The 15,924-nt window shown below is 49.3% G+C and overlaps 1 protein-coding gene across 1 annotated transcript in view; it reads right to left on the reverse strand.

Moving 5' to 3' along the window:
• RGS8 (regulator of G protein signaling 8) overlaps positions 1–15,924 on the reverse strand; it is a 29,492-nt gene extending 13,568 nt beyond the window's left edge. Inside the window, exons 1-3 of the mRNA XM_075540495.1 lie at positions 15,899–15,924; positions 13,084–13,185; positions 12,172–12,236 (exon numbers count right to left, since the gene is read on the reverse strand). Coding sequence (XP_075396610.1) covers positions 12,172–12,236; positions 13,084–13,185; positions 15,899–15,924 — 193 coding nt within the window. The remainder of the gene's footprint in view (positions 1–12,171; positions 12,237–13,083; positions 13,186–15,898) is intronic.

Raw genomic sequence — 15,924 nt, forward strand, 5'->3', positions numbered from 1 at the left:
TCCTGATTAGAAATAAATTATGAGAACAATGTCAGGCTGGAAGCCTTCCTTTTGTGTGATCAATAAAATAAAGGTTTTTAAAACAAATAAATGGAGCTAAGTTAGGTTTAAAGAGACCTAGTGGCTCAATGCTTAAGTGCTCGGTTGCTAACTGAAAGGACAGTAGAGCCAACCCAACTGTGCCTTGAACCCACGAGTCCATCTGTGGACGAAAAGACTTGTTGATCGGCTCTCAGGAAGATTGTTGTTTTGTCCTGTCTACTTGATTCTGGAAGCCCTGGTGGTGTAGTAGTTATGTGTTAGGCTGTAACTGCAAAGTCACCAGTTCGAAACCACCAGCTGCTCCTTGGGGAAAAGATGGGACTTTCTACTCCCGTAAATACTTACAGTCTCAGAGATTCAAAGGGGCAGTTTTATTCTGTCCTATAAGGTCATTATGAGTTGGCATTGATTCGATGAACATGAAAAAAAGAATAGGACAGAGCATGATTACCCCATGGGGCAGTGGTTCTCCACCTTCCTAATCCTGCGACCCTTTCATACAGTTCCTCATGCTGTGGTGAACCCCGCCCCCCAACCATAACATTATTTTCATTGCTACTTCAAAACTGTAATTTTGCTACTGTTATAAATCAGGTGACCCCTGTGACAGGGTCATTTGACCCCCAAAGCAGTCTCGACCCACCGGTTGAGAACTGCTGCCATAGGGTTTCCAAGGCTGTGACCCTTAGGGAGGCAGATGCCACATCTCTCTTCCACAGAGCGGCTGCTGGGCTCGAACCACCAACCTCTTGTTTCGTAGTCAAGTACTCAGCCACTGTGCCACCAGGGCCCCTTCCACCATCTAAGAAGGCTATCCTTTGGGCGCTCTATCCTGTCCTTCGGGCTGGCTATGATTTGGAAATCAACTTGATTGGCACACAACCACAGGCAAGATTTACACAGGGAGATTATTTAGAGAACAAACTATTTCCAGTGAGTAACATTTGTTGACAAGCAGTTGGTATGCTGATTGCACTTCAATCTTGCGATTAAAGTAATTTTCTTCAATTATCTCTATTTTGTTATTATGTGAACATACATATATATTCAGAAATACATGAGAGGGCTTCAGAAAATCCATGAGAAAACTCCATTTTCTTTTCAATCCATTTTTTCCATGAATTTTTGAAGCCCCCTCACGTGAGTGAGTGAATGATGAGTGAGTGTGTGTGTGTTGCAAGATGGTGGCTTCTAACAGTAGTGGCACTCAGCGGTTGTTGGAAAGAGCACAAGCAATCCTATCAAGTCCCCACAGTGGACACAGGCGTTCGGAGATGGCGGGACTTAATTGCTGCTAAAATACGGTAGCAGACCTAAGAAGCAAAGTAGTTTTGATAACTCCTGATGCTCTCTCCTATTTTATCAAGCAAAGACAGAGCTAGAACCCAAATGCCTGACTATTATAAGGAACAGATGAGAAGCGTCCTATTAAATGGGAGAGCCAGGAGATGTGGCTGTAATAGGATAATAGTCAGCATTTGGGTCCTTTCATAAGAAAGAGGGATTCGTGGGTGAACAAGTAAATGTGGTGAAGAAAGCTGATGGTGCCCGGCTACAAAAGAGACAGTGACTGGGGTCTTAAAGGCTTGAAGATAAACAAGCGGCCATGAAGCTCAGAAGCAACAAAGTCCACATGGAAGAACACACCAACCTGTGTGATCACGTGGTCCCAAAGGGATCAGTTACCAGGCATCAAAGAACAAAAAATCCTATCATTGGCTGTACACCTCCATGATATGATCGCCGAAGACAAACAGGTGCATAAGCAAATGTGGCGAAGAAAGCTGACGGTGCCCAGCTATCGAAAGAGATAGTGTCTAGGGTCTTAAAGGCTTGAAGGTGAACAAGCGGCCAGCTAGTTCAGAAGCAATAAAGCCCACATAGAAGAAGCACACCAGCCGGTGCGATCACGAGGTGCCAAAGGGACCAGGTATAAGGCATCATGCACAAAAAAAAGAATACATATATATATATGCATGTGTGTGTATGTATATATATGTGTGTATATATATATATATATATATATATATATATATATATATATATATATATATATATATATATATATATATATATACCATAGTGAATGAAGGGGGAAGTGCAGAGTGGAGACCTGAGGCCCAAGTGTCGACCACTGGAGATCCCCTCATAGAGGGGTTTAGGAGAGGAGATGGGTCAGTCAGGGTGCGATGTAGTACCAATGAAGAACACAGCTTTCCCCCAGATCCTGGATGCTTCCTCCCCCCAACTACCATGATCCGAATTCTACCTTGCAGGACTGGATAGGGCAGAGGTTGTACACTGGTGCATATGGGAGCTGGAGGCACAGGGAACCCAGGGTGGACGATACCTTCAGGACCAGGGATGTGAGGGGCGATGCTGGGAGAGTGGAGGGTGAGTAGGTTGAAAAGGGGGAACTGATTAAAAGGATCCACATGTGACCTCCTCCCTGGGAGATGGACGGCAGAAAAAGGGGGGGGGGGGACTCCGGATAGGGCAAAATATGACAAAATAACAATCTGTGGATTATCAAGGGCTCATGAGGGAGGGGGGAGTGGGGAGGGAGGGGGAAAAAAAGAGGACCTGATGCAGAGGGCTTAAGTGGAGAGCAAATGCTTTGAGAGTGATTAGGGCAAAGAATGTACGGATGTGCTTTCTACAATTGATGTATGCATATGTATGGATTGTGATAAGAGTTGTATGAGCCCCTAATAAAATGTTTTTTAAAAAAAAGAGAGAGAGAGAGGGATTCTACTGCTCACGCATCAGTGCAGAGCTTCAAATGTTTCAAAGTTGGGGTTTCTGGAGCCAGTTGTCTTGTGGGTTTACTACAGAAACACTTCCGGAGCTCTTGAAGCAAGCACCTAGCAGATCCCCCCACAGGGTTCATTGAAACAACACTCCCAGGGGGATTTTCTCCCAGGCAGTGATGAAAAGTGAAAGAGATGAAGAGGCAATGCTGAAACCTCAGGAGGCTAATGGTGAGACCAGATGTTATTTAAACATTTCCCACTGGTGGTTTTTATACAACCCCCAGTCTTCAAGCTCCTCCAGTCCCACCCAGACCCCGTCTCTAGCTCAGGGGAGCCGCGAAATGCATGTTTATCCCATAAAGCTCATGGAATATAATAAAAAATAGCTCTCCTTTTTGGAAGGCGCCCTGGTGGCAACTGCAGTCGAGCTTTCAGCGGCTAACTGAGAGCATGGCAGTTCAAACCACCCAGCGCTCCATCGAAGAAAGAGTCCGCCTCGGCTTCCCTAGAAATCACAGCCAAGAAAGCCTGTGGGGAAAGTCTGTCACACAGGCCGCTATGAGTCCACGTTGACTTGGCCCAACAACATTCTGTACTGAGCTCGTCTCTGTGCACCCCAGAGAGTCTGGGTGGTGCGAAGGGTTCTTGTAAGCTCAGTTGCTTCAAACTGAAAGGTTGGAGGTTCAAGGCTCCCCAGAGGCAACCTGGAAGAAAAGTCTGTGATCTGCTTCTGAAAAGGCAGCCACTGAAAACCCTACGGGGCCTGTTCTCCTCAGACAGCCAGGGTCACCAGATGCCAGAATTCACCCCCCAACAGCTGCTGGAGGTGCTTGTCTGTGGCCAAGTCATCTCTTAGAGTCTCACATCGAGGCACGGCAGCTCGGAGCCCGGCCACAGAGCAAAGAATGTAGATGCATGTCTCCCACAGAGTGGAGCAGCTGGCGGTTCTGATCGCTGACCTTGTAGTTAGCGGTCCAACTCAAAACTCAGTACCCTGACAGGGCTCCCTAATCCTCACAACAGCTTTATTAAAAAGACTCATCATTCCTCTTTCAACATGAGGCACGGGAAATTTATAGAAGGAAGGAATTTGCCTTTGGACACATAGCGGTGACGGAACAAAATGGGTTTTGGAAAATCTGCCCAGTTTTTTCATTTGAATCTAATCTTTAACCTTTTCATAAACCCCACGCCCCAAACTCACTGCCATCCAGTTGATGCCAACTCATAGCAGCCCTACAGGGCAGGGTAGAGCTGCCCCTGTGTGTTTCTGAGGCTGTCACTCTTTACAGGAGTAGAAAGCCCCATCTGGTTTCAAACTGCTGACCTGGCAGTGATCAGCTTAATGTGTAACCACTACACCAGCAGGACTCCTAACCTTTGCCTAGTATGTTCTAGACACTAGACGGGCTAATGTATTGGAGCTCCTGGGGGGAGGTAAAATTTATAACATGGAGCTAAATAATGGCAAGGAGAGGGGGGGAAATGGTTCTTTTCTACCCATCTCTACTAGACATATCTCTCCCTAACTCTTATCCTCAATGTATCTAGAAAGCACCACTTGGCACATCTGGTTATTCGTGGCATTACTAACTGTAGACACCCTCCACCAGGCCTGCAGCAGATGGGCGACTGTAGCACGCAGCTGACGTGCCAGTAAAGAGATGTGCTGCCTGCAGACGTGGGGAAGCTGGGATGTAGTTCCAGGGAGAGCCCAGGCCACCTCAGCCCAACTCGCCAGGATGCTCCAGATCCAGGGATTTATAAACTTGGGTCTTAGAGCTGCACTTCTCAGACTTTAATGTGTGAGGGCCCCATGCCCTCAGACACTGATGCAATGGGTCCCAGGCCAGACCTGAGAATTTGCATTTCCCCGCAGGCTCCTAGGAGATGTTGGTGCTGTCTTGCTGATCCATCCTTGTGATTTTAGCACAAGTCTAGAGTGTTTGTCTTGGAAGGAGGTGTAGGGGGAACTGAGTAGAGAGTGGAACTCTATTAAGCCGTATACAGTTAAAGTCAGTTGGATGAATAATCTGCAGGGTTTCATGAGCTGATAATATTAGTGCTTGTTGGTTGGTTTGGTGTGTGTGTGGGGGGGGGTCTGCTAAGCTGTTGTAGGACCAGGTCAAGTCATTATATTTTTCTATAGCTCAACAGTTATCCTAGAGGAGGGGGTAGCTTTGTTTTCCATTAATCGGCTTTATTTTTTAAAAACATGGTTTTAGAAAGACTGAACAGAAAATACAGTGAGTTTCCAAATAGTCCTTCTCCCCATTCTGCCCACAGTCCACCCTACTAGCAATACCTTGCACGTGTGTGGTGTATCTGTTACAACTGAGGAAGCAGTGCATGGACATGCTTGGTAACTCGAGCCCAGGGGTTCGCCTTTGTGGTGTACAGTGAACGCAGAGCGCTGTGCCCCGCCACAGCATCATGCAGAGTGGGGCCATCGCCCTCTGCTCACCTCTGTGTCCCTCCCTCCCTCTCACTCAGGAGGGGTTCGCGCTACTACTGGTCTTCTTGCGGTCTCCATACTTTTGTCTTTTTCAGAATGGCATACAGTTGGAATCATACAGTTTGTAGCTTTTTAAAAACTAGCTCCTGGAATTAAGCAATATGCATTTAAGACTCCACCCGGTCTTTTCATGATCTGATAGCACATTTCTTTTTTTCTTTTGAACTGGATAATATTCTATTATATGGTTGTACCACAGTTTATCCATGTACTTATTGAAGGACATCTTGGTTGACCCCAATTTGGCATGATTCTTAATGAAGGTCTGGTGGCACTTTCGGGTAAGGATTGGGCTGCTAACCACAAGGTCAAACCCATGAGCTGCCCCTCAGGAGAAAGCTGAGGCAATCTGTACCCATAAAGATTTATAGCTTCAGAGACTATATACAGTTGTTGTGAGTCAGAATCAGCTTGATGGCAGTGGGTTTACAAATACAGCTGCTATCAACCTCTGTGTGCAAATTGTGTGCAAGCTTAACTGGGTCAACACCTAGGAGCATGCCTGGTGGGTCTTCTGATAAGTCGATGTGTAGCTTCGTGAGAACAAAGCCACCGCATCCAGACCCACTGCCATGGAGCTGACCCTGACTCATAGTGACCCTGACTCGTGGAGCTGACCCTGACTTGTAGTGACCCTGACTCGTGGAGCTGACCCTGACTCGTAGTGACCCTGCGAGTGTCGGAGGCTGTCAGCCTTTACTGGAGCAGGTAGCCTCATCTCGCTTCTGTGGAGCCCCTGACAGGTTTTGAACCACTGACCTTGCAGTCAGCAGTCCACGGCATACCCAACAGCACCACCAGGACTCCTTAGCTTTGTGTGAGAGAGGGGGCTCGTCTATATTGCCCTCTTTTTTTTTCAGATATGGATACTGAGTGTGCAAATGCAAAAGAGCTTGTGAGTTCACACCCCACAATTCCTGGGCTGGTGGCAACAGGCGAGCATAGGCTTGGCATACTCTGTGCACACCGCAAGCTTAGCCTACTGGCCCAACAGAAGCCTGGGGTGAGGTTTTCCATGGGATCAAGCTGTAAGAAGCGGGAGGGAAACGGTCTACAACTTCACCTTCAAACTGGGATGCAGCCCTACCCATCCAACAGTAAGTCCACTAAAGGAAGAAGGGGGGGGGGGGAAGAGGGAGAATAGGGAGAGTTAATTCACTAGGGACTGAATGTCCCACTGAGAGCTGGACACGTAGAAAACCATACGCCTGAACCTCGTGACGGATACAAGCGAAGACATGCCATTGTGTGCCTGCCCTCCGGCGTCCTGTCAGAAAAGATCTCCCACAGCCCAGCGCCTTTGCTCTCCCGGGTAGGAGATGCAGAGGCAGCGGATTTCTGGAGTCAGCTCGAGCCCCAGCCTCCCTCCGCCCCTCACCTCCCCACAAACACCCTCAGGGCACACGACAAGCACAGCTCAGAGATGCCAAGTCTAATCGCCACTGGAGTGAACAGAAAACAAGATGCCAAATTAACGAACATTAAAGATCCTTCCCTATCAAGTGTAGCCCTCAGCAATTCCATTGTTTTATTTATGAGTTTAAAAATAAATAAAAATCTAGGAAGTGGTTATCTCCCAGGCCTCTGTGGGTGCTTCTTCAGTTTAGTGCTGCATTTGTAAACAAATATGTTTGAAGAAAAAATTTTAAAAGGTCCAAATATTTGCAACTCCAGATCTTTTTTTTAATGGTTTAGAACAGTAGCAAAGCTGCTTTCATTGATGGTGAGAAGGGTGAGCGTTCTGTGGCCTGCGCAGGGGGCCTCTGCGCAGGAGGGGAGGCCCAGAGCGCAGAGGCTAAGGCTGCTCTTCTGGGGCTCTAGTCAGTTCTGCTCTGGGACAGCTCCAGCGAACCCTGCGGGCTGGTGCCCAGTTCAAACACCGGCCAGGGAGCTTGCGCTAGGCAGCAGCCTAAGCCAGGGAGGTAGGACTGGATCCAGACTCTGAGCCTCCCTACTCCAAACCTTTTCTTGTCCATTTCAGGAAGCTTTCCCATCACTTCATATGCGAGTGGAAGTTGGACACTGAATAAGGATGCCCGAAGAAGAAAGGGTGCATTTGCTTTCGAGGGTCGGGGGACGCATACTGGAAGTGCCATGCCCCGGCCAAAGAGCAGAGAGACCGGGTTGGAAGAAGAACAGCCGAATGCATCTTAGGAGTAAGATGGGTGAGACCTTGTCTCACACACTTTGGACATGAGGCCAGGAGAGGCCAGTCCCTAGAAAAGGACATCGTGTTTAGTACAGCGGAGGGGAAGACGACCCTCAAGGAGAAGGATGGACAGGGCACCTGGAACCCTGGGCTCACCCATGACAGCAGTGGTGAGGATGGGCAGGGCCAGGCGGTGTTCTGGTCTAGAGTGCACAGGGTCACGATGGGTTAGAACCAACTCGGTATTACCTAACAGCAACAACAAGAGACTGGGGACTCCAGCATGGCCCCAAGCTATCCAGTAGCATAACTGGGTCCGACTTCAGAACCTTGATCCAACTCCCATCCAATGCTCTAAATTGTGCACAAGTGTGTACCCTAAGTAAGCAGACAGAGCGCTTTCAACGGAAAGAGTTCTTTTCCCAGACCGACCAGGACTTCTAATATTGACCAGGCAAAATTTAAGAGGAACACTGAAAATCAGCTTTCCACGTGAAATCTTGAGTCCGCCTCCTTCTGCGATCAGCACACGGCTGGTCCCTCGTGTTGTGCGGAACCTTGGCTGCCTTCTCAGAAGGCTGCGTGCTAGTTCATCCCTGTGCCAGCCTCGACTTTGTACACTACGGCCACTCGGCAGAACCCAAGAAAACAAATGTGTGCCTGAAACAACTAACAGGGTTGGCAATGGCGCTCTGTATAGGTTGAAAACAGGAAAGGTAGAATCCGCTGAATGTTCTGAAACTAGAAGAGGTCGGGAGACCTACGTGAGGAGGACCGGGGAATGAGTTGTAGACGAATCCGCTTTCCTCCGGAGCCCGGCTGCTCAGTAATTCTCCACTCTTTGCGATCCTTTAGGACATTGGATTGCTGTCCTTGGAAGCCCTGACAGTCCGACCCCCAGTGTCCTCCTAAGAGACCAGCACACATGCACTCTCTTCAGCCGCGTCTTCAGCGCAGAGCTCAGCACAATGTGCGCCCACACCCATCAGACGCTCAGCAAGCTCGCAGTCCCCCGGCCGGGGCTCAGGCTCCTCCATAGCCTCTCCTATCAAAAACCTTTGCGCCCCTGGCTTTTTATTTCCTTACCACACAGAAGTACAAGACCAAACACCGCAGAAGGATCACAGGATAGCCTATTTCTGTAGCTCTTTTACCAAGCAGTCTGCTGGTGTCAGACGGTAAGTGCTTAGCAGAATCCCCTTCTCCGAAGAGTGTTACTGAATTCCTGGAAACCAACGCTTCTCTGACAGGAAAATCCAAGTGTCTTCAGATTTAGAAGTCAGGGAATCCAGCAAATGAAATGTCTTAAGTCTCCAAGGCCCGCAACTGCAGTAAACCAAGTACACCAGAAGCTTCCAAGCACTCTGTCCAGAATGGCGTGATATTAATAGCAGCAGATGAGTCTGCCGCCTCACTCTCCACATGCACTCATTTTGCTTTTGAGAAATATGGGTGTCACTTAAGAAAATGCCACCAAGCTATTTCAGAGCACCCTCGAGGAGAGAACCCCAAATCACCTAGAGACATCTTCTCATTAAGCTTCTTGTGTCCTCCCCCCTCCCCGGTGGCAGGGAGCAAGCAGGTATTTCCATCCCTATTTGAGAAGGTAGAAAGTGCCTCAGGGACTTGAGCTAAGTGAGTCAGTCCTGAGGCTGACACAGAAACCAAGCTTCAAGATGACCTTGAATGCTATCCAATAGGACAGAAGGTGTAAATCGGTAGTGACGCTTGTACTAGTCTAAGGAGACTCCAGAAAAGAAGCATTCAGAATAGCCTCCCCACTCCAAAAAAAAAAAAAAAAACCCACAAAAACCCAGCCTGGCTGCCAAATCCCAAATCTGATCAGGCTGCCGATGCTTGGCAAATTCGCGGCACAGGCTCGCTGTCTCAGATACAACCATATGTTACATATACTGTTCCTCGGCAGCTCTATTTTCCTTCCCAAGTGCAAGAACATAAAAATGGCCATGTGTGTCACCAAATTACTTGCAGTAGTAAAACATGCTTATTCTTTAATTTTTGAATTTCCTTTAAAAATCAATTCGAAAGCATTTGTCGGCAAATATCCCAGGACCAGTAGCATCGTGGGGAAGCCACTCCTCCAGCCAAAGGAAACACCACTTCTGAAGCTGTCCTGTGACTGCTGGGGGGCTGCATTAAAGCCACCTAGCTATGCAGCAGCGGGACTCAAGCACTGCCATTGGGCCAATTCCGACTCAGCGGCCCTACAGAACTGCACCCTGTGGCTGCCTGAGACTGTCACTCCGATCGGGAATAGACAGTCTCATCTTTCTCCTGTCGAGCCGCTGTTGGTTTCAAACTGAAAATCTCATGGTTTGCAACCCAACACGTAACCCACTATACCAGTAGGGCGCCACAATCCAGAACATAGGCCTGACCCCATCCCGTGCTCCTAATTGTATGAAAACATGCATTCCCAATAAACTGAACACAGCTCTTCTGCTCCAAGCTTACTTAGTACTTCTAATACAGCCAAGGTAGAATCGAAGAAGAATCTTCAACCATGGCATCACTGGGAGGGGGGGGGGGAGCTGCACTGTTAGAAGGAGGTGACACCAAAATCGACTGTCCATAAAACTTCTGTATTTCAGCAAAAATTTTTCTTATTTTTATAAAAACATCCCCGTAGTTAGACAGCTACAGGCACATTTTCCATACGCCCAGCTTACACATAGCAATGCACCGCCAAGGTCATTGAGCATCTGACATGCTCTGGTCAGTGCGGTCATTATTTCCAGCTACAGCGACCTTCAACCCACTTGCTTTCGTCTGCACGCACTCCAAGTACGAACTGGTGTTTTCCCTGCTGCCTGTGTTTGTGTCACAGAGTTTCCGCTACAGCGTCGTGGCCCCTAACACGTGTGACCCTGTGCATCAAGGCCCTCTGAGGACGAAGTAGTAATTAAGGGGAAGCGAGCGCGTAAAGGGTCTCTGCGCAGTGACTGATAGCGTCGCAACTCACACTGTTGGGATGCGATGTGGAAAGATTTTACACAACGGTTGTATTGTTAGCATTCATGTAACCTAAGAAATATTGCGTTTAAGTAATTTCCAACCCCACTCGTTCTTTACCAGTCTGCGATGAAAATGAATACTGAGCATTACTAAGGATTCTGTCTGGCCTGGGATAGGAGAAGGTCTACCGGGTGACCAGGTGGGATGCCGTACTCAAGGCACCCGCTGACGCCAGCTTTGTGAAGACTCTGACCTGAAGGTCTCAAGTAGAAGAACTTTCCGAGGAAACTTCTCTCTTCCTCACCCCTCCCTGGACTTTCTCTCTGCACCTCCAGTTACTTTATGCCAGAGATTTCCAAGTCCCAACTGTTTGAACTGGGTCGTGGTCAGACACAAGGTAAGTTTGGCCACCAGGAAAGTGCCCTCGCCGCCCCACACAGACGCAGCAGGTGTCTCTGCCCTTGTGGAAAGTAAGAGAGGAGAGACGAGGAAGGGGCGCGGACTGGAAGAATAGAGGGTAACAAGTTAGACTCTAATGAGACTTACAATCACCCCAAATTTGAGAAGTTGTCATACAAATGTAATGCAGAGGAGGGTGGAGCCCTGGTGGTGTGGTGGGTTATGAGTTAGGGTACTGACTGCAAGGTCAGCAGTCCAAGCCCATCAGCTGCTCCCGAAGGAGGGGAGGGGAAATGAGTCCATGAAGGTTTGCAGTCTTAGAAATTCACCTGAGTCATTCTACCCTGCCCTCAGGCTTGCTACAAATCAGATCAATAGGATGGCAGTGAGCGTGGCTTGATTTTAAAGCAAATGGGGAAGTAAACCCCCAAAGGAAAAGCAGTCAGAAAATCAATCTTATTTGACAGTTCCTCAAAAAGGTAAACAGAGAATTACCATAAGAGCCAGCGAATCTCCTCCCAGATATCTACCCCAAAGAACTGAAGCAGAGACGCCAAGGGGTCCTTACTCATTGCTGCACCATTCACAGCAGGCAAGTGGTGGGAACGACGGAAATGTCCGTCCGCGGATCAAATGGTGCTGCACACATACAGCAGAATAGTCTTCAGCCACAAAGAGAATGAAATGCTGTTGCACACTCCCACCGTGGACACGTGGTGCTGTGCTAAGTGAAATGAGACAGACAGCCAAGGACAAAAGGCCATATGGTTCCGTTTGTGCAGGGTCCAGACTCAGCGCTGGCTTTGAGACAGAAAGTAGGTTAGAGGTTGCCACAGGCTGCGGAAAGAGGGGACTGAGGAATTATTACTTAATGGGGACGGAGTTTCCGTGTGGGGTGATAGAAACATTTTGGGAACAACTAGCGGTGCCAGTTGTACAACATGGTAAATATGGTTAACACCATTGGACCGGTCACTGGAAAACAGTTATGATGGCAACGTGCACAGTGTGTCCTGTCACTTAGGGTTCCAAGCTAAACCTGGGCTGGAGCCTGGACTCTCACCCCTATGAAACCATCAGTCCAAAGTGCTAAGCGAAGCGCTCGGATGCTGAAACTGCTGACAAGCTAAAGGCTTCCAGAGACTGATCTTAGGACCCAGAGAACAGAGAAGAAGGACCTAATCTCACGGCATTGACCTTCTATTTTCCTATCTCTGGACCCTTCTAGGCTGGAGGTTCCGTGAGGGCAGGACATCCTGCACAGTCCCTGGGTCACAGTAAAACTTGTCCTGGATGGATGGCTTGCTGGGACGTAACACAAACTGAAATCTACTTACACTTATGGGAGAGAAGCACATCAAAGGAATCTGCCCACCTCGTAGCTTCTTCGGTGGAGAGTCTCCTAGGAAGGGGAAAGATGTGTCTTGAATATTTCTGAATCAACCTCCTCTCCCTCCGCCACGACTAAGATTTACACAGGGGAACCATTTGGAACATTTACAGGGAGGGCGGTGGAGGGGGGGGTTAATTCCTACGGCTCTGTCACTGTAAGTGTGAGCACGCTTACAAAGGATCGGTAAAGCTCGGGATTGGGATTCAGTGAATTGAACACTATGGCTTTCAGTCTAACAAACAAGCTAAGGGCCTGATTTAAAGATGTCAGGATAGATGGAAGGAGTCTTATCGTGGGGCCAGGAAAGCCATATTCAGTGGCTGTCCCTTCCTGTCACCTTAATTCCTTCTTCTCTGGAAGGGGAGCAAGATGTGGCCCTGCAGAGCTGCAGGAGGGTTAGATGAGGTGACAGCTGTGACATCACAGAATGGCCTGCCTGCAGAGAACAGAAGGAGCGCAGGTTCCAGGGGATCTCTCTACCTCAGCATCTTTTTAGAGCCACTTGGAGTGTTTGTTTCCCAATTGAGAGCTCAGATTGACATCAACGCGAAACCAAGCAGTATCCCTCGCCACCCACAGCTTGATGAGAGATGGCAAAGGGGGTTTTCTTAAGAGGAAAATGGGGATCCATGTTCTGGGATGGGTAGAGGGAGAAGATTCAATGAAGGTTCAGAGAGCTGCCCAGGGAACGGAGTCTGCCACTCACTCACAGGCTCAGGGATACACATCAAATGAGCTGCCCAGGGCTGGGGGGTTATCACCCCACTTGGTTCCCCTGGGAAACAGCTCTGTGGGGCTGCAGGGGTTTCTGCAGGCCAGATGGGCACCCCGGGGGCGGCATGTGCTCAGCACTCACTTGAGAGCCCGGTTGGGCTTGTCGGGAAGAATGGCTGTGAAATCACTACAGGAATCTGATTTGTGAGACAGGCATCCCAGTCGAGTTCTCATCCCTTTGTTCCTGCAACACAAGGCAGAAGAGGGTGGGAGAGGTGTCACCACAATCGCCCTCGGCTTTACAAAAGGGCTCCTGGAGCTGCAGCCACAGCGCCAGCACTGTCCCCTCCCCTCCCCCCAAGGGACCCTTGCAGGCTCCGTGAGCAGAGGAGAGAAGCCTGGAAGACCAGATCAGAGCCTCAGTCCTTGTCTTTACTACCGAAAAGGCCCCCACCCCTAGAAGCTTCATGAATTCTAAAGTGGATGGTAACTCAGTGAAGGTCATTAGCTTAGAAGAATTTCAAAATTGGGATTCTCCATTCAGAAAGGAAATACAGCGATGACAAAATAACAATCCACGTTTTTTCCTCCCTTCCATTAGGAAGGCAACGCAGCAGCATCTCCTGATGGCAGAGCCCCCGCCCCCCAGTGGTACCCAAAGTGGCTCCTTCTGGCTTGATCCACTGCTGGAGAATTGTCATTTTCAACTCAGACAGGCTGAATCCAAATCTATAGTGTCACCAGGTCCTCAGGTGATTGCTACGTATACCTCACAATCATGTGTCATCCCGAGGATCTTGTGAAACTGTGGATCTGGATCCAGTCTATCACGAATGAACCGGTGCAAAGCAAGTCCCGATGGCTACAGACAAGCAAGGATGGACGTGTGCAGGCGAGGAGAGGAGCAATCGCAGAGCACCTTCTGCAAGTAGGGACCGGGCACTCTTCACCCGTTCTTGCATCTGCTTGGCCACACGCTCCCGTTTCTGTTCATATCTGGCTTACCTCTGTACCCGTGTCTTACATTGTAACAGGCATGTTTAGATGTCATAGACTTTAATATTTCCCCCCGGGGATCCGGCCCTGACATCGTGTTCTGCTGTGGAGGACACACTCAGAAGCGTTGCTGATGGCTCTTTCTGACTCCCACTCTGAGCTCCTGTCTACCTTTAACCAGGAGGCCCTAGTGAGGCACAAAGCACACCTGGCTGCAAAACACAGGTCAGCAACTCTTGCAGACCCAGCGATGCCTCAGAAGAGAGGCCTGGAGATCTCCTTTCTAAACACCAGCCACTGAAAAACCCTATGAAGCACAGTTCTACTCTGATGCACATGGGGGGCACCGTGAATTGGAATGGGCTTGGCCACACCCAGCTGCCTTGAACCAAGCCCAAATGAATCAACAAGTAAATAATGCTATTTGCATCACAGAGAGAACTCCAACCTGTGGGTCAGGCTCAGCTGAATGCTTGTTTGTGTAAATAAAGTTTTATTGGAATACAGCCACATTCATTTGTTTACATATCGCCCAAGGCTATTTTGCACCCAAGAGGCGGAGTTGAGCAGTTGCAACAAAAACAGCATAGCTCACAAAGCCAAAACATTTATTTTGTGGCCCTTGGCAGAACACATTTGTGGAACCCTGATCTTTAACCAGGGCTTGCTTTCCCCTCCTGAGGAGGGCAAAGGTAAGCGGGAGGGTTTGGTATCAAATCTGAAGAGTGATTTCCAAAGGACTTTCACGTGTACAGCGACTGGTGGCTCCGTCCTTTTTCCCACAGAGCCTCGGAAGGTTGGGCAGGGACCTCAGAGGTCGGTCATCCAATCTAATCTTTTCCTTTGACTTCAGCTGGGCTTCCCTTCCTGACCCTGGCCATTGCCTATTTTTCTCCCCCCGGAGAACTCTTATCCAGCCAGTGCCCCCCCAGGATGGTACACGCTGGGAGGGATGGACAACATTGGTCTCCCACAGGGAGTCAGGACGGTCGCATCCCCAGCAATATCCTCTCTTCCGCAGCAAGCCAGACCGCTCTGCCGGGCTGCCTCGCGGACGCCTTCTGCCACAAGCCGTTGAAAAACACAGACTCAGCCATGCTCTCTCCTGAGACCATGAGCATCTTATGTGTCCACTCGCGCTTAGAGACCACAGGGTGCTCTGGCATCAGGCCACGCGAGCAGCTGATTAAGGGCCCTGGGGTCCCCACATTCTGACCACTGCTGTCAAGGTCCTGCTCATGTGAGTCGGGTAGCTCATTCCTGGGGGTCCCCGGAACATCAGTCGCCATGCCGTCAGACCCCTGCCCTCCAAGAGCTCTGACAGGCACTCTCAGAAAAGGGGAAGCCTACTCAAGCCCGTTGAACGAAGTCTAGCAGGGGCCAGCAGAAAGGGGGTGATCCAGGGCACCAGGGCAGTTCTGATTCTCCCAGAGAGTTGCCAAGATTTTTAACAAAATACAGTTTGGGGCAAAAAAATAAAGTTTTATATTATCCAACTTGCATGACTGAAATGTGCCTTATAAACCCATGACTTAGGTCTGAAAGAAGAGGAACAGAAGCAAGTCAAAGGTCAAAGTTACTTCAAACAAGAACAACAAAAGGCTTGCCTTCATCTTTGTTTCTGGTCTCCTGTCCCAGGAAATGCATAGCGGTTTCTGAATGGTCCAGCACAAGTTCATGCACAGCCTCACCCCATAAAGCATGGGAAGGACCTTCGACCATCCGCCAATTAGGTGGGATAGCTAGGGGCTGAGGTAGCTCCTGCTTGCAAGGCCATACAGGGCTTAGCAAGAAGCAGGTAGGTGAGTGCCGTTGCAGTCCGCTCAGGAGGCTAAGGGGAGAGATGCAAGGGGGTCACCCACGGCTAAGAAGGCTTGGACCAGGCTCAGGCAGCAAGGGGGCTGGCAAGGTGGAGGCAGAGGAAAGGGGCGGGGCAAGGAAACAGGTGGTTCATCAGTTACCTCCGCGGCATCAGTAAGGCAGCCAT

The sequence above is a fragment of the Tenrec ecaudatus genome, chromosome 1 (assembly GCF_050624435.1).
Source record: "Tenrec ecaudatus isolate mTenEca1 chromosome 1, mTenEca1.hap1, whole genome shotgun sequence".
NCBI lineage: Eukaryota > Metazoa > Chordata > Mammalia > Afrosoricida > Tenrecidae > Tenrec > Tenrec ecaudatus.